This window comes from Bufo gargarizans, chromosome 11, assembly GCF_014858855.1.
Source record: "Bufo gargarizans isolate SCDJY-AF-19 chromosome 11, ASM1485885v1, whole genome shotgun sequence".
NCBI lineage: Eukaryota > Metazoa > Chordata > Amphibia > Anura > Bufonidae > Bufo > Bufo gargarizans.
In genome coordinates this window covers 48,232,224-48,259,228 of record NC_058090.1, presented here as the reverse complement: position 1 = coordinate 48,259,228, position 27,005 = coordinate 48,232,224, and the positions used below count along the sequence as shown (strand labels likewise).

Here is a 27,005-nt window from a genome sequence, read left to right as displayed (position 1 = left end):
CCCATGTTCATGTGTGTCCGCATTGCTGAGAAAAATGTTTTAATATATGCAAATTAGCCTTTAGGAGCAACGGGGGCGTTGCCGTTACACTTACAGGCTCTGCTATCTCTGCAACCGCCATGCCCTCTCCATTTTGATTGACAGGGCAAGGCAGTCAGGCCTGGAGTGGAGAGGCCATGGCAGTTGCAGAGACAGCAGAGCCTCTAGGTGTAATGGCAACTCCGCCTTTGCTCATTGAGGCTCATCCGCAAAACACGGATACCAGCTCATGTGCATTTCGCAGACCGCACATGGCAATTGCAGACAAGAATAGGACATGCTCTATCTTTTTTGTGGGGCCAAGAAACAGAACTACGCATCTTTTACGGCCCCATTAAATTAATGGGTCCGCACACGTTCCACATAACTGCGGAACGGATGCAGACTCATTCATACAGTCATGTGAATGAGATCTTAATGAGTTCAAAACCTTACTATTACTGAAGCAGCCTTTGCCCCCATAAGAATCACCCACCTGATGAAATCTTCACTGCATTGCTGGCATCTCTGTGAGCTTTAGTCCTGCTGCAGATACAATAAAAAGTAGCTAAATTAATAAGAGACATTTTTGCACTCGAGTATTTGTTTTAGGTTAAGTCATTACTCTTTATTACACAGATCCCTTTTCTTGATAAAGTAATTGGATTTTATTTTATTCGTGTATACAAATACCTGCTTCATTGATACACTGGCAACGAAAAAAGGAATTATGAAAAATGGGTTTTTACTTAATGTTTACTTGTGTTTTCCTGTTCAGTTGCATTTACATTATGCAGCTGAACAGGAAGACTTGGGAAGATATCTAGTTGGGGCCTAAGCAGAACAGCCTGCAGCCAGTCTAAGCACAACGGAGGAGGCGGCATTGGGGGGCGCCAGGGGCAAACTGGAAACTTAAAGGGGTTATCCCACCTTCTAATTTCATCGCAGCGTCTCCTGTTCGCTCTGTACTAACGCCTATTTCCTGGGGCGTTGTCCTTTCTATTGATGGGCAGCTCGTCAGCGCTCTGATCAGTTGACTCCGCCTCCCTTACTTGCGTGCGCGCTCCCGTTATAGCCGAACTTCATTCTGGGAGACGCCGCAGCGCTTTCTCTACCCTCTCACGTCCTGCATTCCACGGCTCTGTTTCAGAAGCAGCACAAGGGAATGAAGAACCGCGCATGCGCGGCCGGCGGCGTGCGCGTTCATGGAAGAAATGCAGCCACACACTGGATCAAGGTGGTTTCGCTTGCCGCGCATGCGTGGCCATAGCATTCGGCCGGCGAAAGGTGGCTGTAACTAAGGGAGGACACAGTACAACAATGAGGTAAAGGGGGGGGGGGGGGGGGGGGGTTTAGCGAGAAGGGTAAGAATTGGCTTAGACATTATATTTAGGAAAATGATCATTGTCGCAGCGTGGACAAATTAAACCATGATCCTTTTGATGGGATAACCCCTTTAACCACTTCAGCCCCGCTAGCTTAAACCCCCTTAATGAGCAGACCACTTTTTACACTTCTGCACTACACTACTTTCACCGTTTATTGCTCGGTCATACAACTTACCACCCAAATGAATTTTACCTCCTTTTCTTCTCACTAATAGAGCTTTCATTTGGTGGTATTTCATTGCTGCTGACATTTTTACTTTTTTTGTTATTAATAGAAATTTAACAAAATTTTTGCAAAAAAATGACATTTTTAACTTTCAGTTGTAAAATAAAAAAAATGACATCCATATATAAATTTTTCGCTAAATTTATTGTTCTAAATGTCTTTGATAAAAAAAAATTGTTTGGGTAAAAGTTATAGCGTTTACAAACTATGGTACAAAAATGTGAATTTCCGCTATTTGAAGCAGCTCTGACTTTCTGAGCACCTGCCATGTTTCCTGAGGTTCTACAATGCCCAGACAGTAGAAAACCCCCACAAATGACCCCATTTCGGAAAGTAGACACCCTAAGGTATTCGCCGATAGTGAGTTCATAGAACTTTTTATTTTTTGTTACAAGCTAGCGGAAAATGAGTAATTTTTTTTTCTCTTTTTTTTTCCTTACAAAGTCTCATATTCCACTAACTTGTGACAAAAAATAAAAACTTCCATGAACTCACTATGCACATCATGAAATACCTTGGGGTGTCTTCTTTCCAAAATGGGGTCACTTGTGCGGTAGTTATACTGCCCTGGCATTTTAGGGGCCCAAATGCGTGCAAAGTAGTTTGAAATCAAAATCTGTAAAAAAAAAAAATGGCCTGTGAAATTCTGAAAGGTGCTCTTTGGAATGTGGGCCCCTTTGCCCACCTAGGCTGCAAAAAAGTGTCACACATCTGGTATCGCCGTACTCAGGAGAAGTTGGGGAATGTGTTTTGGGGTGTCATTTTACATATACCCATGCTGGGTGAGAGAAATATCTCGGCAAAAGACAACTTTTCCAATTATTTTATACAAAGTTGGCATTTGACCAAGATATTTCTCTCACCCAGCATGGGTATATGTAAAATGACACCCCAAAACACATTCCCCAACTTCTCCTGAGTACGGCGATACTACATGTGTGACACTTTTTTGCAGCCTAGATGCGCAAAGGGGCCCAAATTCCTTTTAGGAGGGCATTTTTAGACATTTGGATCCCAGACTTCTTCTCACGCTTTCGGGCCCCTAAAATGCCAGGGCAGTATAAATACCCCACATGTGACCCCATTTTGGAAAGAAGACACCCCAAGGTATTCAATGAGGGGCATGGCGAGTTCATAGAAAAAAAAAATTTGGACACAAGTTAGCGGAAATTGATTTTTTTTTTTGTTTTTTCTCACAAAGTCTCCCTTTCCGCTAACTTGGGACAAAAATTCCAATCTTTCATGGACTCAATATGCCCCTCACGGAATACCTTGGGGTGTCTTCTTTCCGAAATGGGGTCACATGTGGGGTATTTATACTGCCCTGGCATTTTATGGGCCCTAAAGCGTGAGAAGAAGTCTGGAATATAAATGTCTCAGGGGTATGCCGAGTTCATGTGAGATTTTATTTTTTGACACAAGTTAGTGGAATATGAGACTTTGTAAGAAAAAACAAAAAATAAAAAATCAATTTCCGCTAACTTGTGCCAAAAGAGTGTCTGAATGGAGCCTTACAGGGGGTGATCAATGACAGGGGGGTGATCAGGGAGTCTATATGGGGTGATCACCACCCTGTCATTCATCTCCCCCCTGTAAGGCTCCATTCAGACGTCCGTATGTGTTTTGCGGAACCGATCTATGTATCCGTGGACCCGTAAAAAACATACGGACGTCTGAATGGAGCCTTACAGGGGGGTGATCAGGGAGTGTATATGGGGTGATCACCCCCCTGTAAGGCTCCATTCAGAGGTCCGTATGTGTTTTGCGGATCCACAGATCCATGGATCGGATCCGCAAAACGCATACGGACGTCTGAATGGAGCCTTACAGGGGGGTGATCAGGGAGTGTATATGGGGTGATCACCCCCCTGTAAGGCTCCATTCAGAGGTCCGTATGTGTTTTGCGGATCCACAGATCCATGGATCGGATCCGCAAAACGCATACGGACGTCTGAATGGAGCCTTACAGGGGGGTGATCAATGACAGGGGGTGATCAGGGAGTGTATATGGGGTGATCACCCCCCTGTCATTGATCACCCCCCTGTAAGGCTCCATTCAGAGGTCCGTATGTGTTTTGCAGATGCGATCCATGGATCGGATCCGTAAAACACATACGGACGTCTGAATGGAGCCTTACAGGGGGGTGATCACCCCATATAGACTCCCTGATCACCCCCCTGCAAGGCTCCATTCAGAAGTCCATATGTGTTTTGCGGATCCGATCCATGGATGCGTGGATCCGTAAAACACATACGGACATCTGAATGGAGCCTTACAGGGGGGTGATCAGGGGTTAATAAGGGGTTAATAAGTGACAGGGGGGGGTGTAGTGTAGTGTAGTTTGGTGCTACTTTACAGAGCTACCTGTGTCCTCTGGTGGTCGATCCAAGCAAAAGGGACCACCAGAGGACCAGGTAGCAGGTATATTAGACGCTGTTATCAAAACAGCGTCTAATATACCTGTTAGGGGTTATAAAAAAAAAAAAAAAAAAACGCATCTACAGCCTGCCAGCGAACGATCGCCGCTGGCAGGCTGTAGTCCACTCGCTTACCTTCCGATCCTGTGAACGCGTGCACCTGCGTGCGTTCACAGGAAATCTCGCGTCTCGCGAGATGGCGCACGGGTGCGTCCAGGGGGAATGAATCGACCGCCGCCAGGACGCATCCGTGCGTTAGGCGGTCTTAAGGTAGTTAAAGGGGCCGTGAAACAATAAAATAAAGGTGGCACTATGTTGCAAGGCGGGTCCAAATTGACAAAAGGCGGGGGTCAATATAAATAGGCAGGGACAATATAAGCAAGCAGGGCCAGCAATACAGCGGCACAAAATACCACCCAGCAGAACCAAGTACACAGTTCAGCACAAAACACTGCCATCCCTACTGTAGCATTCAACTATCACTGTCCTGAGAATGGCAATACAGATGACTGCAGGAGGGCACTTTCTTCTGCCAGCCAGATGCATAAGTACCAGATGCTCCTAGCATTAATACTGAGAGTATCAGATAGTTACGTACCTGACCGGCCCCCCAAGTGCTCTTTTCTATAAAAAAATCTTAGATTAAAACTGGGTGAGGTCTCATCTCTCTGTAGGCTAGTTTAAAAGGATTCTCCCACAGAGAACATGTAGCTCCCATACACAGGATAAGTGATAAATGTTGGATTGCTAGGGGCTTCACAGCCCACCAGAACAGAGGTCCTCAGTTTCATGTTCCTCCACCACCACAACGGTGTGAGAAGTGAGTTTGCATGGAGCAGTTGGACATGAGAGCCACTACATACTAGGGATCGACAGATTATCGGATTTACCGATATTATCGGCCGATATTCAGGATTTTGAACACTATCGGTATCGGCATTTATTTTGCCGATATTCCGATAGTGTATGGGGAACACAGATCGCGCTGCTGTCAGCGCTCTCCGTGTTCCCCTTAGCAGCACAGGGGAGAAGGAGCAGTGTCTCCTCCCCCTGTGCTGCTCCTGCCGCTGCAGCCAATGAAAGTACAGGGGACAGGAGGAGGGGAGGAGCTATGGCCACTGCTCCACCAATGAAGATTAATCTATCATTCATTCATATACAGGAGGCGGGAGCTGCAGGATCACATAGCCGGCTCCCGGCCTCTATGAGCTGTAGCTGCGATCTGCGGTAGTTAACTCCTCAGGTGCCGTGGATCGCAGCTACAGCTCATAGAGGTCGGGAGCCGGCTATGTGATCCTGCAGCCAGCTCCCGCCTCCTGTATATGAATAAATTAGAGATTAAGCTTCATTGGTGGCGCAGTGCGCCCCCCAGTATCAGACATTGGTGGCGCAGTGCGCCCCCCCTCCCCCCCAGTATTAAGCAGTGGTGCACCCCCCCTCCCCCCCACCCCAGTCGCAGTGCGCCCCCCCCCACAGGATCCCCTCTCCCCTGCTCCTCCGATCGGAGCCCCAGCAGTGTAATGCTGGGGTTCCGATCGGTTACCATGGCAGCCAGGACGCTATTGAAGCCCTGGCTGCCATGATAAGCTCCATGCTGCTGTGTGCACAAAGCACACAGCAGCAGGGACAGTGTGAGCTCCTATTCACCCTGATAGAGTTCTATCAGGGTGAATAGGACAAGGGTTCTAGTCCCTAAGGGGGCTAAAAGTTAGATAAAAAAAAAAGTTACAAAAAAAATAATAAAAACTCCAAAATATTAAATATAAATGAAAAAGAAAGATTTACAAAAAAAAAATAAAAAAAATAAACATTAATTTTCAGCAGATTTGTGGGAATTTTTTTTTTTTTTTCAAAAATGAAAATTCCCAGAATATCGGTATAAATTATCGGCTATCGGCCTGAAAGTTCACAAATTATCGGTATCGGCCCTAAAAAATCAATATCGGTCGATCCCTACTACATACAACACTGGGAGTTACAGAAACAGGCAGGCGCTCTCTCTGTGGATAGGTGCGGAATGTTCTTCATGACAAAACCCCATTTCTTTTCAGCTACCAAGCTATGCACAGCCTTTAAAGGAATTATACAGTTTAAGAGGACATTCAGATGCTGCTCACCTTCTTGAGATTTTATCCAAGTAACGTAAGCCAAGTTCACTGGTAGATGTCACTTCATTATGGTTTTCAACAGCTCCCCGGAACGAGCGCACAAAATCTGCAAGGTCAATTTTTGATGGACTGTCTGGTTTTTCATCATCACAATTGGGGCTTATCGGCAGCTCTTCAAACCGAGCATTCCTTACTTCCATCACTTCAATGATGGAGTCACTGTCATTGTCCTCTCTGTTCAGCTCGGCTTGCGGTGATGCGGCGTCACCCTCCTGTTCTACAGATGTAGAAGTGCTGACTGTTGCTTCCTTAGAAGGTCTTCTACACCGGACCTTTCTCACTGGCTTGTTGGCATCAACGTCCTGCTCAGTGTCACTGTTTTCAGGTATATGAGCAGCTCTTAAGGTCTTCTTCTTGCGCAATTTTTTCTTTTTTTTCCCCGTTTTCGCTGTGATGAGTGCGGCCTCTCTGTGCTCCGCAGGGCCTGTGGAACAAGTGGTCTCTTGTGTTAATGGAGTTGTACCACGAAAAATGTTCTACATTTTTTTGTAATTGCGTGTAATTTAAGGGGATTCCGTCAGCTAGTTTAGGCCTATAGAGCTGCGGACATGCGCTGCTAGATCACCGCTAGCATGTCCGCAATATACATTTCCCATAACTCTCTGTGCTTTCATGCAATCAAAAAAAAAACTATTTTCTATATATGCAAATGAGGCAAGTAACGAGCCCAAGGAGCTGTTACCAACGTTTCGGGAGCCGAGCCACGCAGCGTCGACCGCATCCTCCGAATCTCGTCCTTGCTCTCCGACGTCACAGAGTTGAAGCGCTGTAATCTCGAGCATGCGTGAGTACGCCACATGTGAGTGCCGGCATGGTGTTCCTTCCCTGTGCTGGCACCAGCCTCAGGGAATGAACTGCGCATGTGCTAACTGGCATGCGCAAGATTACAGCGCTCTGTGTGACGTTGTGGGGGCAAGAGGAGATTCAGGGGATGCGGGCGGTGCTGGGCTCCTTCACAGGGGGTGTGGGTGTGGCTCAGCTCCTGAAACGTTGGGAACAGCCCCTTGGGCTCCTTACTTGCCTCATTTGCATATATAGAAAATAGTTTTTTGATTGAATAAAAGCACTGAGAGCTATGGGAAATGTATATTGCGGACGTGCTAGCGGCGATCTAGAAGCGCATGTCCTCAGCTATATGGGCCTAGACTAGCTGAAAGAATCCCTTTAAAATTCAGTATAGCCAGTGAGCTATTCAATTAAATACATCTTTATGGCGCCACCTGCTCTTTGCTCTTCTCCGTCACACTGAGGTGGTCACACTCGCTTAGTTTAAATCATCAACTTTCGCCTACCATATGTACTGTTAGAAGCTGTGGCAGTTACAGGGTAAAAGCTGCAGCAGAAAGGACATGCCGCGGGGCGGGCCCACTGAATTCAATAGGTCCGTTATCTGCAAGTTACAGCCAAAGGTTGGACATGTGCTATCTTTTTTAAGTGTGGAGGCATGGACCTGCAAGCAGACGGGAGCCTTTTTGAACATGTCCTAGCTTTGGCCGCAACTTGCGGATCGCAGACACATTAAAGTCAACGGGTCTGCACTGCTTTGCGGGATGCACACAGCGGTTTGCAAAACAGTCAAGTTCATGTGAATGGGGCTTAACTTGGCAAGAGACATAGAGGCTGTAAGGATTGGATACAAGACATCTTGACTGCTTTGGCCGTTAACCCTTTAATAACCAGTCACCTTCCAAGAGCTATAACTTTTATTTTTCCGTCGATATAGCAATGTTTTTTGCAGGACAAGTTGTAGTTTTCAACGGTGTCATTTTGAGGTACACATGACTTACTAATTAACTTTTGTTAACTCTTTCTGGGATGGGGATAGGAAAAAACTGCAATACCACAGTTGAGTTTTTACGTTATAATACATTTTGCGGCTTTCATTTTTCAGCATAAATAACGTGATGACTTCATTCTCTGGGTCAATGTGACTACAGCAATACCAAAGACATATACTGTATTTTTCGCTTTATAAGACGCACCCGATGATAAGACGCACCTAGGTTTTAGAGGAGGAATAAGAAAAAAATATTTTTCATTAGACCTCAGATCAGGCCAGCAATCAGACCAATGTTAATCAGGCCTCATCTGACAGCCCCAATCAGACCCCCAATATTAATGAGACCCCAGTAAGACCTCAGATCAGCCCCCCCCCCCCCATGCCATCTATGAGCCTCCATTATGAGCCCCCATGCCACAGATTAAATAAAATAAAACACTTACCTCTCCTGCTCCTGGACGCCGCCACTCCTCACCTCCAGCGCGCTCGGTCTTCTTCCTGCTACTGCTGTGCCCCGACGCACACAACATGAGGTCACAGAGCGCCCTCACGCTGTGCGCGCAGAGACTTCACCGCTTCCCCGTCCTCCGGTACTAATGAGCACTTACATAATGGCAGCGCTCATTAGTATCCGCATTATAAGACGCAGGGCCATTTTTTTTTTTGGGGGGGGGGGGGGATTTTGTCTTATAAAGCGAAAAATACGTTGTTGTTTTTTTACATTTTACTATTTTTGCGCAATAAAAAAACCCAATGTTTTGGCCTTGCCGCATCCCAAGACCCATAGCTTTTTTTTTTTTATTATTTCTACAGCGCTGTGTGAGGGCTTGTTTTTGCAGGAGGACTTCATTGGCATCATTTTGGGGTACATAACACCGTACAGGATAATTTACATTTGCGTTTGGCAGGTCATTACGAAAGCGTCGATCCCAAACGTGGAGAATTCATTTCTGCAATTTTTTCCATTGATTTTTTTTTTTTTATTAGACTATTCTTTTTACTCCTTTAACAATTTAATAGTCCCAAAAGGGGACCACAATAGGCGATCTTTTGATCGTTCTGAAAATACAATACACTCATTTCTATAGTGCATTGTATTTCAATGTCCGTGCTATACTGACACTGACCAGCAGGCTGCACCAGAGAGAAAACAAAACAAAAACAAAAAAACTTTCTACACTGTAGTCTTATCTAGAGGTAACTCATTAGGATGGCGACTGAGCATTTTGCGCACCATATAGCACTAGCAGTGCACATACCGTTAGTCTGTGGTGGAGCACTGGACTGTGCCTGGGTTGCTAGCGGCAGCAGCAGTGTCGTGATTGCATTTTCTTCTATCCTCACAGGTGAAAGTGGTTCTTGTTTAATCGGTATTGATGAATCAGGAATTGCAGGGGCAGTTGGGGAGGTGCACACAGGGACAGACGATGGCAGGACGGGGCAAGTTGATTCTGCATGTGATGACAAATAAGCTGGAGTCTCCAAGAGATGAGGAAGTACATTTCTTGGAGACACTACCGGTGTCTGTAATGTGCTGTTTGCTCCCTCTTCACCATCATTCGTAGGTTCATAAGTCTCTGCTTTGAAAAGAGGGAAATATTACTGTAAGAATATTGGTAAGGAAACCTAATGCAGTGCAGGCAAAATTGCTAATTATCAAAACAACAAAGGGGTTTTCCCAAGATATTTTAACTGATGACCTATCCTCTGACACCCATAACGCCCGCCAATGAGCTGTTTGAGAAGGCACCAATGCTCGCAGTAGCGCCTCTGCCTTCTCTCTGCTCACCAAGCACAGCGCGGTACTTCAATGGAGCTGAGCTGTACCTAGGCCACGTGACCGGTGAACCTGACCTAGGCAAGAATGCCGCCGAGCTGTGAGCACCAGTGAATTCTCAAACAGCTGGTCATCGACGTTGGGGGGGTCCGACCAATCAGATACCGATGACCTATCCAGGGGATATCTCAGAAAACCCCTTTAAAAGAGTCATTTCATGGTATGTATGGTTAATACGATTACAAGAGGAACCAATGACAAAAATTCACTAATGTGCTCTCGAAAAAGGAAGCAACAAACACTTGACCTTAATGTGTTTCTACCTTGTAGTCCTTGCAAAAGCTGAATTCTCTGTGTCCTCATGGCACTCATCTCCATAGTTATCTGCAAGACAAAAGGAATTAAGGAAGAATAAATCGTAGGATCTTTGAAAGACTGCAACGATGACTTTGTCCCCTTGCAATATCACCAGAATATGTGGCAAACTAACCTGCTCTTTTAGCACCATCAGACACTGAACCTCCATATAAGCCGCTTGTAGAGCAGATCGAGCCTTTAGAAGGTTGTTGTCGATTCCCTGGAGTGACGTGTTCAGCTCTTCTTCTCTTAAGGAGATGTTTAGCAGCTGATCCAATTGAGAACGCTCTAAAGAAAAAAATATAAAGTTTTAAGAAAGCATAAAATATAATCTTTAGTGAAAATCTGAAATGCAATAGTTTGTTATATTCAGACAATGGTATGTATTTCCATAACCGTGGCAACTTTTAATATATACATTCTGGTGATGTGTACCGAAGCAATCTTTACTTGCGATTACATAAAGCTCAGATAATTGTTTAGTCTGGTTTTGCTGGTAAAATGGTATACAATATACATAAACAGTTGGATTGTTTTGTGGAGTTAACACAAAATACTGAAATATACCTACATATGTGCAAAACGCTCACTGCATGATGCCACTGTAGACAGGAAGTAGATATATTACTGTGTATTATTTTGCTCAGCTCTGTGCAGCACCTTTGTTTTGATGCTGCCAGGGGTTGCTGTGAGTAGGAATACTAATGTAAGGAACTACAGTTCCCATGAATCACATTAACTCTAATTACATATACTTGCATTCTCTATATTACAAGGTGTAAAGAAGAGCTGTAATCACTGTCTTCATACATAAAACTGCTCTGCTTTTCTTCTGCTCACCGTTCAAACATGTGAAACACAGTCCCACCGGAGACAGGGAGGAATAAGAGCCATGGAGCAGTCAAGATAGACACCTGGAGCGTGCCAGATGACTGCACGCAAGACTGGCTTTTAGAGACATCTCAGCTACAGACCGTGACTAATAATACTGCATCCTATCACTTTGCATTTAATTTTTAACTGCTTAACTATGACCTTCCTCCTCTCTAGTAGCAAAAAAAGGCACTAGGCACTGTAGCGCCCCAACCCCACTAATCTCCCGCATTTCAGTAGTCACAGGTTGTACTAGTCACCATGTGGGGCCACCTCCCCTTCCTCAGCAGGCAGTCACAGCAGGACATCTGAGGACGTACTCATGTCCAACACACGATGAGCAGCCTGTTGCTGGCTGAAGTATTAGGCCGGGTTCACATCTGCGTTGTGAACTCTGGCACTATAATCCGGTCACTGTATCTGGCGTATATGTCAGCCGGACAAAAAATTGCTACATGCAACATATTTTGTCTGGCCGAAAGTCAGCATTTATGCCGGAAATTATCCGGATTCCATTACCGCGAATTGGGATCCGGCGGTGCACGGTGGTATCCGGCAGTCTGCTTCTCTGCCAGAACAGCCAGAGTTCACAGCGCAGATGTGAACTCAGCCTTACAGAGACTAGTACAGCAGAAGCACATGGACCCTAAGTTTATTAAGACCAGTGTGTGCTACGCCAGTTTTGATGGGCCCTGTGGTGCTGGAGCAGGCATTTAATTTACGAGGGGCAGAGCTCGATATAAAGGATATGCCCCCTCCGGAGCCAGCGAAGATTTAATTAATTATTTACGCTAGCTTCTGGCATAAATAACCCTAGATGTTAAGCCAATGGCCCTGTCCACACCTACCCCCTTTCCAGACACCTGGCAAGCCACCAAGTCCTTGAAGGTCAGGCTGAAAATCCTGGGTGCAAGGGCAGTTTATAGTCAATGTGGCAACTGTTTTTCCCCAGCTTTGGACCAGAAAAAATATATTTTTCTATCATTCTTTTTAAGTTTCATAGTGTATTAAGTAGGCTGTTCGATACCCTGGAGGTCCTGGGCTGGTGTTCCCGTGGTCTCTGCCAGTCTTTGTTACCTTCCTTTCAGCAATAACGTATTGTACTACACGCACATGGCTTCTGCCGCCAATCACGTTGATGTTCATATGTAAGGCACAAGACCACCAAGGCCAGTGAATGACCACATCATCACTGGAGATCATACAGATTAAGAGCAGATTAATTACCTTTCCGTCCACGTATTTTTCTTCTTTTGGTGTTTATTTCAATGTTTGAGGATTCAGGATACGAACCATCCTTAACAAAAAATATATATATATTGGTACATCACATAAAGAAAACGAAAATACATTTATTTTGAACGACATTAATTATGGCAGAAGCTTACAAATCAAAATACTATACATGTGGAATGTAAGTGAGTGCTATTGTGGCAAGATGGTGGACCAGAAGTCTCAGCATACAGGAAAACTCGGATAATGAAAACAAATTACTAATCCTGTACATGGCATATGCTTAGGCCGTCCGGGCCTGCATCAGCTATATCACAGGGGCTCAGGCTGGATGATAATTGTGGTGCAAGAAGAGACCCTTGTCTCTGACTCTATACAACTACCGGTTGGCTTATTTTCGACAGATTTTTATTCCAGAGTTGTGGCACAATTTTGGCGCAAAATGGCACCTTTTAAGCCCCCCTTTCCCCTAAACCTCATCCCATTGTTGAGCATGTCAGATGCGCCAATTTTTAAGATCAAACACATTAGTAAATCTGAGCCACAGTCAATAAATGAAGCCTATATGCACGGCTTGAATTAAATAGATGTTCAAGAACAAGGAACCTACCCCAGTGGCCCTTCTTTTCTTTCCAACTCCCAGACCATCATATTGTTCAGTGGCAGATGTACAGCTATCAGTGGCTCCATCAGAATGAATGGCTTCTATAAACGTTGCAGCAGTGTGAATTACTTCTTCACTAGCCCTCTGACACGTATGCAAGCTGTCTGAGGCCACACAGGCTTCCACGTTGCTCCTCTGACTTTGTGACGTTTCAGAAAATACTGGGATTGAAGGGTCTGCTGCGTCCACTGCAGGAGGAGAGCTAGTGACATTGCCTTGCTCCTCTACCTGCTTTGTGGGAGGTATGAAATGAGAGGGCGCTTTTTGCCCAGTTGCTACTTGTGTCGGGGGCCGAGTTGGATTGCCTCGTTCACTACATAACTCTGTACTGTAGTTGTTAAAAATATCAAAAACAGAGGGCTTCTCCACAATGACGCTGCTTTCAGAGAGGCTCCGCTTCCGTGCTGAACTTAGAGGAGTTGCAGTGATAGAGTCCCAATGGTAACCTTCAAAACCCATGTCCGATTCTTCATCAAAGTCAAGACCATCCTGTTCACTTTGAACCTGTGCTACCATTTCTATGCCGAATCTTAAAGAAAAAAAAGAATAAAATTAACTCAGCATGACAAAAGGGGAACATTAGAAACGCTGCGCTAAAGTCATTCTCTTAAAAAACAAACAAACCTCACATTCCAGTAAAAAGAGGTTGTGTCACGATAACTACAAACCCTATGGCTGGACAAGCAGCAACAGTTTCCCTTGTATGACATGAATGGTCATTCATCTGGCTGCCATGCAATATTATCTCCTCTATTCCAGCAGCTGCAGGGAAAATGCTGCTTGGCCAAGACTTTCCCTGGAAAATGAGTCGCCTGCTGGGGGGCGAGAACCAGGGCGATCAGCCACAATCTGAAAGGGGTGGTGTCTGATGAGACAATCCTTTTAATGGGGCTGAGCGGCAAAACAAGGGCACAGCCATGGACAGCAGAGGAGCTGCTTTTGGCAGAAAGAAACACTCAACTAATATGTCAACACAATCTTGGACTTATCTGTTGTAATGCATGTGTAGTCCTGCAGATAAGGAGTCCGAATTGCTACTTTTTACTTTCCTACTGACCCTCATTGCTAGGGTTTAAAGCTGCACTGAAATACATTGTCAGGACTGCTGTGCATACGCTCAGGAGTCCTCTCCATCATGTTACCACAGCTCAGCAGTCCAGACTGTGTATTTCATTGCAGCTTTGAGAGCTGGGAGAATGGGGGGCAGTAGGAAAATAAAAAACGATGATCTGAACTCCTTGTGAGCAGAACTATTGAAGCATTACCGCAAATAGTCCAAGATCGTGGTGACATAAAGGGCGCGGTCAGGGAGAAGTGAGATGGCTGCCATGTGGCAAGTTGCGGAATTTTTAATAAGCTTCTTGGAAATTGATTTTTTTTTGTTATTAAAGTTCTTGATTAATGCATTTTGGCCATTGAGAATGAACAATCCATTTCTAAGTAGCTAACAGAATACTGTGTCACAGCCTTTGCGTTTACCCATACCCTAAAGAATGATCATAAATTTAGATGCAGCTACTTAAATAATGGCGTTTCCTGACAGGTCCATTGGCCAACAAGCACCAGCGGCATCACCAGGGAGCCGGCAAGTAATTACTGTCTCATTGCTCCTGTCTCAATGTCCCATAAATCCTAGAATACTGTGGACATGCAGCGCACATAGGGACATATAATTTCATGTCATCAGTGCTAAACTAGAACAATTGCAATGTGGACAATTCAAGCTCCACAGCCTTGGTATTCAATGAACTTTTCTGCAGCATGGTGCCAAAAAGAGCCCATGTGAGGTTCACACACACATTACAAACATTTAATTTGATGGACGCCTATATTTTTGTAACTACTCCTGGGAAACATATCTCCTTATGGAGAGCGCCTAATTGGTGTGAAGAGTCTTATAGACCAGGCAATGCTCCTCTGGATTTCTTTGAAGAGGGAATGCAAATCAGCTCTTAGCAAGTTCTGCTTCCGATTCCGCCATATGTAAGGTAGCTGTCCTGTAAGTAGTAGTTTGACTTTAACAGGCCTTTAGGCATGACATGGATAATAAATAAGCCAGTATCTCATGTCCCTCATCAATGCAGAGCAAAGAGTACTGACCTAACTTGCTGAGAGGCCTAGGTCAGGATACAGGGGATATAGAGCATAAGTTGCTAGGAGCTCTATTTGGATACCCTCATCCCAGAAGGGCAGTGCCTGGCCTTTAAGACTTCTAACACCGATTAGGCGCTCTCCTTACTGAGATATAGTATCCCCCATATACTGACTTACGCCTCTCACCCAGTAAAACCAATTCTCTATTCTGCACTGATGAGAGGAAATCACCCGAAACAGCGGTCTGCAGATGAGGTGCTGGCTTAGTTATTATCCAAGTGATGTCTCAAGGACTGTTTAAAAGGTTGAACATAGACTTAAAGGATAGCTACCTTACATTTGGTGGCATTAGAGGCAGAACCTTCTAACGGCTGATTTGCATAGTTTTTTTTAACTACGTGATATACAAATTTACTACTCTATCCGTCTTTCAGTGCTTATAAGAGTCAATGTTATAAAAAAGATATAGGTATAGACAAACCTTGGCAAACCTTTGCCTAGTTCCTGCCTCTTCTTGTTCACATGCTGCATGAGCTGTTCCCAATTTACATTCCTTCTCGAAGCATTCAGAATTTGCCTTAGGGTTGGTTTAAGACCTGAATCCTTGTCAGTCTCACTTTTTCGATGACCACTCACATTTCTGATGCGTCGTGCACTATTGAGGTTGGGTTCAGGGAGATGTGATCCAGTTTTGCTTCGTGAACTAATGTGTCTAGTGAGATCTCTCTGGAGAGAAGCAGGAAGTCCTAGTTTGCTCAATTCTGGTAAAACTGTATTGGCCGAATTTGTAGCACCTTTTTGTAGATCAAGATCGGAAACATTTTCTAAACAGTCAGTATCAAGAGGGTCTTGACCAAGATGAGAATTTCGGTTATCTTCACCATCAACGGACTCGGGGTTGTTTGGTGAAATGGCATGGTTGTTTGAGAGTGGGACAGAGGGAGTCAGGTCAGTAGTGTTTAAGTCTTCATCTCTCTTTTGTGTGAAATTTGCACGAGAGCTGTTGGAATCTGCAGCAGTGGGACAGAACATATCATCATCACTCACATCCTCTAAGGAATAGTCAAAGGAAATACTGGCCTGGAGGGAATTTTTAGATGCCTCTGCTCTTGGTGGGTCTTGATTTCTAGGGGTGTCACTCATAGACTGTATGTATGGACTGCGAATTGCCTGGCTACTGCGCAGCATCTCTTTGGCCTTGCGCAGTACCTCGCTAAGCGTTTCAACTGGTTCCTTCTTTCCGCTGTCTTGGGTATCCTGATTAGTCTTTGCGTTTTTTGATGCACTTCGCAACTTGGATATGTAAGAATTGGACCTAATCAATTCTAAATTAAGAGCACTTAATCGATTCTGCCTCTCCCCAAACGAAGAAGTAGAAGAATTCAGTTTGACACCTTTTAAAGGGTTTTTTTGATCTCTTTTCAGAGTTGAAGCTTTTACGTCGGATATGTTGCGTAGCGGGGATTTTAGTGAAGGCATGCGGTAGTTCTTATACTCATTGTGGTCAGCTTTCTTTCCGTCCGTCGTTTCAGGACAGATCTCAGGCACATTTTTGGCTTGCGATATCTGGTCTGTTTTTGGATCTCCACTCTTGGTCTCCTTGGATCCATCAGCTGGAGCCTTGCCAACGGATTGCAGAGTTACTGGTTGAATCTCTGAAAGTTTTTGTGATGGGTAAGGAGACCATCGATGGGGTTTCTCTCTTAAAGGGTTATTGCTCTTATCAGAGCAAGGTGTAGATTTTAGTTTGGATGGCAAGTCTAAATCCTCTGATATTTTAAACCCTAAAAAGTTGTCTTCTATGTGATCACTTGTAAAGTCATCGGTAATTTTTGAAGCGTTCCCGTTAGTGTTTGGTAAATGGTCTTTCTTTTTTGAAGCGTTGCCCTTAGAACTGGACAAGTTATCTGTGTTTTTTGAAGGGTTTATATTTGAATTTGAAAAGGGTGTGCTATTGCTGGTTTTATTTTCAACCTTTTTCCATTTATATCTTTCTTTACAGAAAGACCCTGACACACAGTTTTTTGAGCTCCACCTTGCATCTTTCTCCTGAACAGGGTCGCAGTGTCTCGGTGGTCTGTTTCTTGCTTGAGAAAACGCATCAATATTAGCACCAAAGTTCCACTGGTCACTACCGTATGAATTAGGTTGCCAGTTTTCACCACAGTTTCTCAGGTACTGGCTGGGAAAACTTCCATTACCTTCTTGAAGCCAATGAAAATTTCTACCTGTGCCTCTTTGGTGCCAGCTGGTTGCCCCCCCTGCATTTGAGTGCCAAGAGCCTCCAACTTTAACATGGATCAGATGTCGATTTGAAGGACTATTTGTATGCCAACTAGATCTCCCCCTTGAATTACTGAGATGTCTATTAGGATTGTGGTTTAAAGCAGGATGTAGAAAACCCTGTCTTGAATTACTGAAGCAGTCATTTGGCCACTGCCAGTTCCTATCTGATGGATCTCGGAGCCACTCTTGTTGGCCTGTGTCTTTACATGGCAGACGGTCGTCTCTTCTTCTTAGATGATTATCAGATTCTTGCCCTTTGGAGGAGTTGAGGGCCGCCTCTTGCCTAATTTTAAGGTTTATACAAGGAACAAAACACAATTAGAGAACAAATGTCATACATGCGAGTAGTCTGAACAGCTGGGAAATGATCATATTTCTTTCTTGTGCACAAGTGAAGGCTAAAGCTAACATGCGATCTTCAATTAAGCAGGTACAGCTGTCATACATATGGTGGGATGTAAAAAGAACGTTAGAAGCAAAATGCTATCTTGGAAAAAGACACAGACAGACACAAAAAGCATTCTTCTTGTGTCAGTCATTACTTTATATTGCCCTCAGTGAGGACGCCATATAGTACGTAACAGGTCACACTGAAGAAACCGTGCTAGCAGGAGGAGCTGAGCTGATATATACCGGGAGAGTTATCAAAACTGGTGTAAAGGAAAAGCAACCAATCAGATTCCACCTTTCATTTTCCAAAGGCGTTCTGAAAAACAAAAAGTGGAATCTGATTGGTTGCTATGGACAACTAAGCCAGTTTTCCTTTACACCAGTTTTGAAAAATCTCCCCTATAGTGTTGATAGAAAAGTTCCAGTATAATTTGTCTTTGTTTTTTTTTAAATCTATTTTTAAAAGCCCTATTGGTGATTGGCTGCCTCTCCTGTATTAGTGAGCCAACATAGCAAGTGATCATTCACTGAGCAGGACCACCTACTGGACTCTTAAAGGGGTCAGCCCCCCCCCCTCCCCTTTATCCAGGGTACTTACTTTCTCCCAGCTCCTTTGCCCACTGGCCTTGGCTGTCTTGTTCGGATAACCCTCTGTCAGCATCATGTCAATTGGTCATGTGATACAAGGGGACCAGGCCACCATTATGGCCAGCAGATGGCTGCAGCAGTATCACAGTGAGTCAGACCAGGAAGAGAAAGGTAGGGGGGAATAACAAAGAACCTCCCAAAAGGTGACCAACCACTTTAAGCCCAGAAAGAGCAGAAATTGAAATAAATAAATGTCAATTGATACTGGAACTTTTCTAACAAAACTGCATATTAATCTGCTCAGCTCCTCCTGCTCTGTATCATGACCAGGTTGCATTTTTTAATGGTATATGGGGGGGGGGGGGGGGGGGGGGGAGCTCGTCTGCACTAGGTTCGTGCGGTGAGCGGATGGGCACGAGGTGCAATTCACAACCCAGTTGAGGATACAAAGTATTTTTTATTTATTATTTTTTGGTTAGCAAAGACAACGCGTTTCGGGGTACGCAGACCTATTTATCAAGTCTAAAAGAACAACACAAAATTCGATAATATAAAAATAAATATAAATGGACGAATCCATGGGTAAAAAGTTTTGGTTAAAACAAAGACGAAAAAATTCTATGTGCATAAGTATTTATCAGATCAATCCCTGGTCTAAATCCAGACCAAACAACCAAATTAAACTACCTACTACCACGTATACATATACCCGCTCACACTTGTAGAAATCCACAATATCCACTTGCATATATTTATTAATTTACCTATTATCATTATATACGTTCTATACGCAAATATATACTTATGCACATACAATTTTTTCGTCTTTGTTTTAAACCAAAACTTTTTACCCATGGACTCGTCCATTTATATTTATTTTTATATATATATTATATAATCGAATTTTGTGTTGTTCTTTTAGACTAGATAAAGGGGTCTGCGTACCCCGAAACGCGTTGTCTTTGCTAACCAAAAAATAATAAATAAAAAATACTTTGTATCCTCAACTGGGTTGTGAATTGCGCCTCGTGCCCATCCGCTCACCGCACAAACCTAGTGCAGACGAGCTCCCCCCCATATACCATAATACGCACCAAAGTGGCGGCTTGGCTCCCGCCCATGGTCAACTTGGACGATATTCGGCTGCACCAACCCATATCACCCCTACGATTTTACCTCCACCAGAATTGTACTACCTAAAGTACAACCAAACCAAGGTGAGTAGTAACCACTCACCCTGACTAGGAGCAAATAACAACATATCTTGTCCACCACCACCTATGAGCGCCTTCTCCCCTTTTCTCTTTGGCCATTTAATTAGCGCATTTTTTAATGGGACAGGTTTAGGTTTTTGAGGACGGGAAACTGGCCCGGTGCATTTATTTTTCTCTGAAATTACTAAAAAAAAAAAAAAAAATGAAGAGGAAGCAGCGATATGTCAGACATACGAACGTGTATGTGTTGTGCCAGACACAGCTGCAGACTCGCGGGTGTTGTCCTGAGCCTTTCTGTTCTGATTATCGGTTGGGGTGGGTCCTCCACAATCACAAATCAATCCCATTGTAAACTTCTAGAAAACTCTTTTAAAGGGCTTCTGTCACCAGAATTAACCTCAAACTGGTCGACATTAGAGATGTGCTAATGTCAGCAGAATCAAACTCTACTATTCTTGTGTTTTTCCATGCCCCCATTACTATTCTAACTTTTGTAATATGCAAACTAGCCTCTAGGAGCGGGGGTGGGGGGGTGCCTCCAGCTGTTGTAAAACCAAAATTCCCACCAGGCCCTGCTGTAGGTGTTGATAGCAGTAAGCAGTCTGGGCATGCTGGGAGTTGTAGTTTTGCAACAGCTGGAGAGCCGCAGGTTGGCCATCCTTGGTCTAAGGTATGTAAAGCCAGTTTTTGGTGCAAACAGACAGAATTTAACTATTTATTTGTATAATGCTACTTTCACACTAAGGGTCCATTCAGACATCCGTATGCGTTTTGTGGCTCCGCAAAACACGGACATCAGCAATGTGCGTCCCACATTTTGCGAACCGCACATCGCCGGCACTCTCATAGAACATGCGGACAAGAATAGGACATGTTCTTTTTTTGCGGAGCGGAAGTGCGGATCCGCAAATGCGGACAGCACAATTCCGGCCCCATTGAAAATGAATGGGTCCGCACAATTGCGGAACGGATGCGGACGTGTGAATGGACCCTTACACTGCTGTTTTCCGGTATTGAGATCCGGCAGAGGATCTCAATACTGGAGGGGAAAAAAAAAATCAATTTAGTCCTCATGCATTCTGAATGGAAAGAGATCCGTTCAGGATGCATCAGGATTAGTGATGAGCGAACTTGCGTCTAAAGTTCGGCTTCCGGTTAGCGGAGAATCCCGATATGGTTCCCGATATGGATTCCGACTTCCGTTGTGGTCCGTGGTAGCGGAATCAATAATGGCCGATTATTGATTCCGCTACCACGGACCACAACGGAAGTCGGAATCCATATCGGGAACCATATCGGGATTCTCCGCTAACCGGAAGCCGAACTTTAGACGCCGAACTTAAAACAGAAGTTCGCTCATCACTAATCAGGATGTCTTCTGTTCTGTCAGCATTCTGTTTAGCGATTGGACACAAAACCACTGCAAGCTGCGATTTTGTGTCCAGTCATAAAAAGGGGAAAAAACTACTGGATCCTAATGGAACAGATGCATCCTGATGGGCAAAATCAAAACGGGTCCGTTTAATTCCGGTATTGAGATCCTCTGCAAGATCTCAATACCGGAACTACAAAAACAAGTGTGAAACATGATCACCATTTACACTGACCACAGCTATTTTGGACAAGTAAGATGGGTTGTTAAAATCTTTAACCCATGAGATACCAGAGCTAGAATGGCACTGTGCTGACAGCAATAAGGGAGCAGCAGTCAATTCCCCAGAAAGTACTAAAAATCACGTATCAAAAAAATTTTGGTTGAGAAGCCTCATAAGCAGATTGTTACACTGAAAACAGCCCATGACTTTGGATCCGCCAATACTAGGAGCCCACACTGGACCCCTGGACTCATGCACAGTCACCGGGGTATTAAAACCTGCACATGCATGCGGGGCCCAACAGGGGGCAGGATACCCATCTTTTATGAAGCCGCCATATTGTACAGCTCTGGTCAAATGTAATTTTCAGAGTTATTCTACTGGATCCATGTTAGGATCCAATCTTCAGAAGATCTGCAGTAGCTCTTGTAAAACAGAACTCGTGTGAACCGAGCCTGACAGAATTTATTTTGTCGCAGTCACTTCTGTAAACTATTGATCAAAGTTTAAATTTCATCAGCTTAGTATTAAAAATGGATCTGGATGCATCACTGAAGAGCATAAACCACACAAAGCAGTCATAGATTTGGTGAATACAGCGGACATGACATCGGAGGTCAAGCAAGGTTACTCCGTGTCACATGGCTCTGCTGGACCAATCGGCTAGCAACATGCTCTGGAAGTGAATATGGAGTGAATTTAAAAATCAAGCCTTTTTCTGGTTTTGCATCATTTATAAATGCATGTTAAAGATTAATCAGGATAGGTCATCAATATCAGATTGGCGGGCGCGGGGGGGGGGGGTTGTAACTCTTGAGACCTCCTCTTCAAAGTTTAACTGCTCGCCATCAGACTTGAAGTGGCGGTGCAGTGTAATTACGTCTCCCTTTCACTTGAACAGGACAAGCAGTCTTAATTACACTGCACATCTGGTGGAAGGGAGAAGGCGTGCAGAGGAAGCGCCACTTGTGCTCGACCACTTCAGCTGGACCCGCCAATCTGATATCGATGACCTATCCTGAGGATAGGTCATTAATATTATACCACACCACAGACCATTGAAGACTAAAGAGGTCTTCCCAGATTGTTCAAAAATTGTCAGAGAGTAGGAGGCGGTATAATAAAAAGAAAAACTTTTACCACCTTACCTTTAAATGTCCCACCACTCCCACACCCCAGTCCCTGCAGCGGTCACATGCCGTTCATCGTTCACGTGATAACTGCAGGGAATTGGTGGCCTCGGCAGTGACATGTGCAGGTAACAGCTGAGCCCAGTTGTTCAATGTTTGTGTGTGTTGTTAAAAGATAGACAGTATCCACTATAACAGTGACATCTACAGCCCCCCACCCCTAATATATCACAATTAAAAGTAACTTACCGGCTTTGTTCCTTCCTTTTATTAATCAACTGGATGAGTTCCTTGTCAAAGTATTCTTCCTCGGCCTCCTCCTTCACTTCTTCATTTTCCAGGGCATCAACATTATCCTTATGTAGCTGGCTAGAGATGTGCTTGGCGTATGTCGAGAGGCCCACCACCGTCACCCTGCAGACCCGGCATTCGTGGCTGCAGTCTCTGGGGAGAGAAGCAAAAGAAGGGCACTCAATTCTCCCCACAGGCATTGCTGACAGATGCTGGCTATGCTGTGTCTCCTCCAAGGGCAGGGTCTCCTTGAGCAATGGCTACAGCTCTGAGAAACCTTCTGGCACAGAGGAGGTTACTTTGCAATTCCAGAACGGTTTACAGGAAAGTAAACAGTTAGGATAGATTTTTCTCCAACAATTAAGAGGCAAAGCTTAAAATAAATAAAAAATAAAATCTTCTTCAATTGTTGTACTGAAAATCTTGCCCCTGGAGGACACACAGCATAGAGGAAGGGAGGCGAAGCAGGGGAGGTGGGCTTCCAGAGCTAGCTACTCCAGCTCTGGAGCCCAAGCGTGGTGCCAGCTGCTGTGAGACGTGAGCGTCTCACACTCTTCACTTTTATTTCTAGCACCACACACAGATCAGAAAGGGTACGAGGGGGGGCAGCAGCCAATCCGGTGGCAGTAACCAGACCCAGGACAGCTGAAAGGGAGGTTGGGAATTTAGAAATTCCGGCTCTGCCGCATACGACGAGAGTGACTGTCTAGTATCCAACACACTGAGCGTGACCACCACAAACACAGGCGAATTCAGTGAGTGGGCATTAACAGCTGCAGGGGCACAAATGGCGGGTACATCTGGGCGCCAATTTACATGAGCACCGAGATTAAGGGTATTTCTATACACACACAGTAAAGCAGGCCGCAGATTTAAGGGAACTGGGAGCCATTCCAAGGGGGGTAACCATAGGTTAGATTTTAATATATCCGCCCGTTTTCCCCAAAGGCATTTAAAAGGGCTTCACTGATCTCCACAGTATCGAGGCAGAGTCCACCCCACTGAGCGAGGGGACCATGGATGGGACACCAATATTTCTGTTCTGCTAGTGACAGGACCCTCTGCAATGGAACAGGGGGGGGGCTTAAAAATAGGTGTTTTTGTTATTTATTTACTTAAAAGGGGTCATCTAGGATTAGAAAAACAAGGCAGCTTTCTTGCAGAAAACAGCACCACCCCTGACCATGGGTTGTGTCTGGTATTGCAGCTGGGCTCCACTGAAGTCAATGGGGCAGAGGTGTAATACCACACACAACCTGTGGACAGGAGTGGTGCTGTTTTTGGAAGAAAGCAGTCATGTTTTTCTTAGGCTACTTTCACACTAGCGTTAAGTTTTCCGGTATTGAGATCTGGCAGAGGATCTCAATAGTGGACAAAAACGCTTCCTTTACTGATAATACAACCGTCTGCATCAGTTATGAACGGATCCGGTTGTATTATCTCTAAAATAGCAATGACGGATCCGTCATGAACACTACTGAAAGTCAATGGGGGACGGATCCGTTTTCTATTGTGTCCGAAAATACAGATCCGTCCTCAAAAACCTGCATTGTGGGTCATGCTGAATCAGTTTTGTTCCGCATCCCATAATGGAAAGAAAACTGCGGTTTGCTCTCCGGTATGGGAACGCAACCAAACGGAACAGAATGCATTTTGGAGCACTCCATTCTGTTTAGTTACGTCTTGTCCCCATTGACAACGAATGGGGACAAAACAGAAGCGTTTTTCTCCGGTATTGAGACCATCTGCCAGATCTCAATACCGGAAAAGATAAATGCTAACGTGAAAGTATCTGGACAACCCTTTTAAACAGTTTCTTGGCGGTCACTATTTTTGTGCAGGTCAGATAACTCCTTTAAAGAGGGTGTGCCAAGTTTTCAAATTATCCCCTACCCACTGGATAGGAGATAGTTAACTGATTGGAGGTGGTCCTACCTCTGGGACTCCCAACGATAATGAGAACAGGGGTCCTGTTCACCCAGTCTGATGAAGAGGCATGTGCCCTGCCGCTCCATTCATTCTCTATGGGACTGCTGGAGATGGGCGAGCACCACTGCTCTCATTCATAGAGAATGAATGGATTGCACATGCCTGGCCTGCCGCTCTTTCAAATCAGGGGAATAGGAACGCAGTTTTCGGGATCATGTCGGTCCCAGTAGTCGGACCCCTACCCATTTGTTATCCCCTATCCTGTGGATAGGGGCTAACTTCAAAACTCAGCAAAACTCGAAATTCTTCTGCACCAGCTATGATACATCTCCACCTATGTGTTATGTCCCTCATCACCCCCCGCTAATGCTGCCACCCTGCTTTTTTTTTCTTCAAAATATGGCTCCTACGCCCCGCTGTGCCCCCCTGTAGTTTTCCCGCTCAGTATGTTAATACTGAGCATCGGGTTTGTCAATGGGTGGCTCCTTCTGCCTGGCTGTGCCGCGATCCAATCACAGCAGAGTCACAGCCAGGGAGAAGGAGACGCCCATTGAGAAACACTGGTGTCTCCTCCTCCCTGTACCGATGCTCAGTATTAACATACCGAGCGGGAAAACTATGGCGGGCACAGCGGGGCATAGGAGCAATATTTTAAATAAACAGGCAGAGTGGCAGCAGCATCGGGGGGGGGGGGGGGGGGTACCCCACAAGTGAAGGTATATATTTAAATACTGATTGTCCAATATCAGATCGGTGGGGGTCTGACACTGGCACTCCCATCAATGAGCTGTTTTGGGTAGCTGCTGGCTATATAAAGTATACAGCGGACAGAGCTGGAAGCAGATGGCGCCATCCACTGTGTAGTGGTCGTGCCGGGGTACCGCAGCTCCTTTTCAACTCTGGCAATGGAAATGACAGTCGACAAAGCCTTCCAGCCACTGTATAGTTTTTGGCTCTGCCTAAAACTGCTGATCAGGGAGGGTGCCAACCCCCAATCGATCTGATATTGACGACATATCCTGAGGATAGCCCATTAATATCTACGTACTGGAAAACTCCTTTAAGTCTGGAGTCCACAGAAGAGTGTAAAGTATCTCTACGCAGAAAATCTGACAATCTTGTGGCTGGATAAGGAAGTCCTAATATGTCCCGGCCACTTGTATCTGAGAACAAGACAACCCTTTGAAAAGTAATGCCCTACAACAAATGACTTCTGCCCGTACATTTGGAGAAAGGAGTAGGATGGGGTGATGAAGAGTTGAACAGTTGGGTAGATATTTCAAGACAGTGAACCATTGCAGCAAAGAACTTTCTAGGGGCAAGTAGTAGATGATGAGTGCCAGCTGCTCGGCCCATAGAAGAATGTCACAGATTTCCAACATATAGGCGCTTGCTATTTCACGCCTCTTTAGTGCAAGTTCCAACAGATCTGCACACTAGCATACACGAAATGGTGTTTGACCAGAAGAATTAAAAGCCTAAATAAAGTGAAATATTTCCCCAACTTGTTCTATGCGTGTTACCTGCCCCGTAAGTTCTCCAGCTCCCTGTGATGCAGCATGCTGCGCATGTGCTCATCCATTTCCTGCAGAAGAGCCAAAGTAACAATAGTTTATCTATACATAGTACAGAAAATATTTCAGTCCCCATAGGAACAAGTAATGTGATTGCAAATCACAAGCTAATATCAAAATCAGCAGTTGGGTGCAAACAGATGGGTTTGTCAGATGGCACAAAGCATGGCGGTATTATAATGTGTGTGTTATATGTGGATTTCCATAGGACTAATGGTAAGAGCCTGCAAACAAGCAATGCAATGAGCTCTGCTACATCTGCAGACTCTGTAGTTACAAAAAAAGGAGCTGATCCTGCTTAGACTTTAAGGGGGAGATTTATCAAGACTAGAACTTTCTGCGCTGCCAGAGGATAAGCCTAAACAGAAATCTATGGCAGCTCCGAGCTGAAGTAGATTTCTGGCTTTATTTGCACCAAAACTGGGGAAAATGAGGATAAATTTGTCACACTCCCTTTCGGAATAGTGGAGAGGGTCACAGCACTTGCGACTATTTAATAAACAAAAAGTCGCAAACACACTAACTTTTTAACGCCACTTTTTTGGTGCAGGAAGATGCTGTGGCCATAGGCCACCGGTCACCGTGGCAGACTAAAGACGACTGATCTCCAATTTGTCTTCTTTTATAATATCTCTTCATGGAGCCTGGAATTCATGTTTTCCTGTTACAGGAGCTTCAAATCTGCAGATTTCTATTTGAAATTTATGAAAACATTTTTACCTTTTTGGTATTGTACAAGATCTCGCACAAGATGCATTTTCGTTCCCGCACCATTGTGGCTGCTTAGTGAAAACTCAAGCCATATCTGAGAAGACAAAAAAAACAACAGGAAATAAAAAACTTGGCATAAAATGAATACTACTAGAATGATGTAATACTGGACCATTAGGCTACTTTCACACTAGCGTCACAGACCTTTGGCAGGCTGTTCCGTCGGGTGAACAGCTTGCCGGATCCGTCCTGCAGCTTGTGAACGCGTGCCTCCGGACTGCCGCTCCGTCTCCATTGACTA

General features: G+C 44.7%; 1 protein-coding gene across 3 annotated transcripts in view; it reads right to left on the bottom strand.

The window, feature by feature from the left end:
• The window catches only part of ZNF106 (zinc finger protein 106), a 65,180-nt gene that overhangs the window by 21,173 nt on the left and 17,002 nt on the right, over positions 1-27,005 (bottom strand). The window contains exons 2-12 of one of the 3 annotated variants that reach the window (XM_044271750.1): positions 26,714-26,798; positions 25,943-26,004; positions 22,449-22,643; positions 15,478-17,565; positions 12,849-13,431; positions 12,233-12,302; positions 10,266-10,420; positions 10,099-10,159; positions 9,258-9,575; positions 6,168-6,642; positions 515-564 (exon numbers count right to left, since the gene is read on the bottom strand). In XM_044271750.1, coding sequence (XP_044127685.1) covers positions 515-564; positions 6,168-6,642; positions 9,258-9,575; positions 10,099-10,159; positions 10,266-10,420; positions 12,233-12,302; positions 12,849-13,431; positions 15,478-17,565; positions 22,449-22,643; positions 25,943-26,004; positions 26,714-26,767 — 4,111 coding nt within the window. In that variant the 5' untranslated portion in view covers positions 26,768-26,798. Of the gene's footprint in view, positions 1-514; positions 565-6,167; positions 6,643-9,257; positions 9,579-10,098; positions 10,160-10,265; positions 10,421-12,232; positions 12,303-12,848; positions 13,432-15,477; positions 17,566-22,448; positions 23,014-25,942; positions 26,005-26,713; positions 26,799-27,005 lie in introns of those variants that run through there. The other 2 variants (XM_044271749.1, XM_044271751.1) reach the window with 2 other exon arrangements.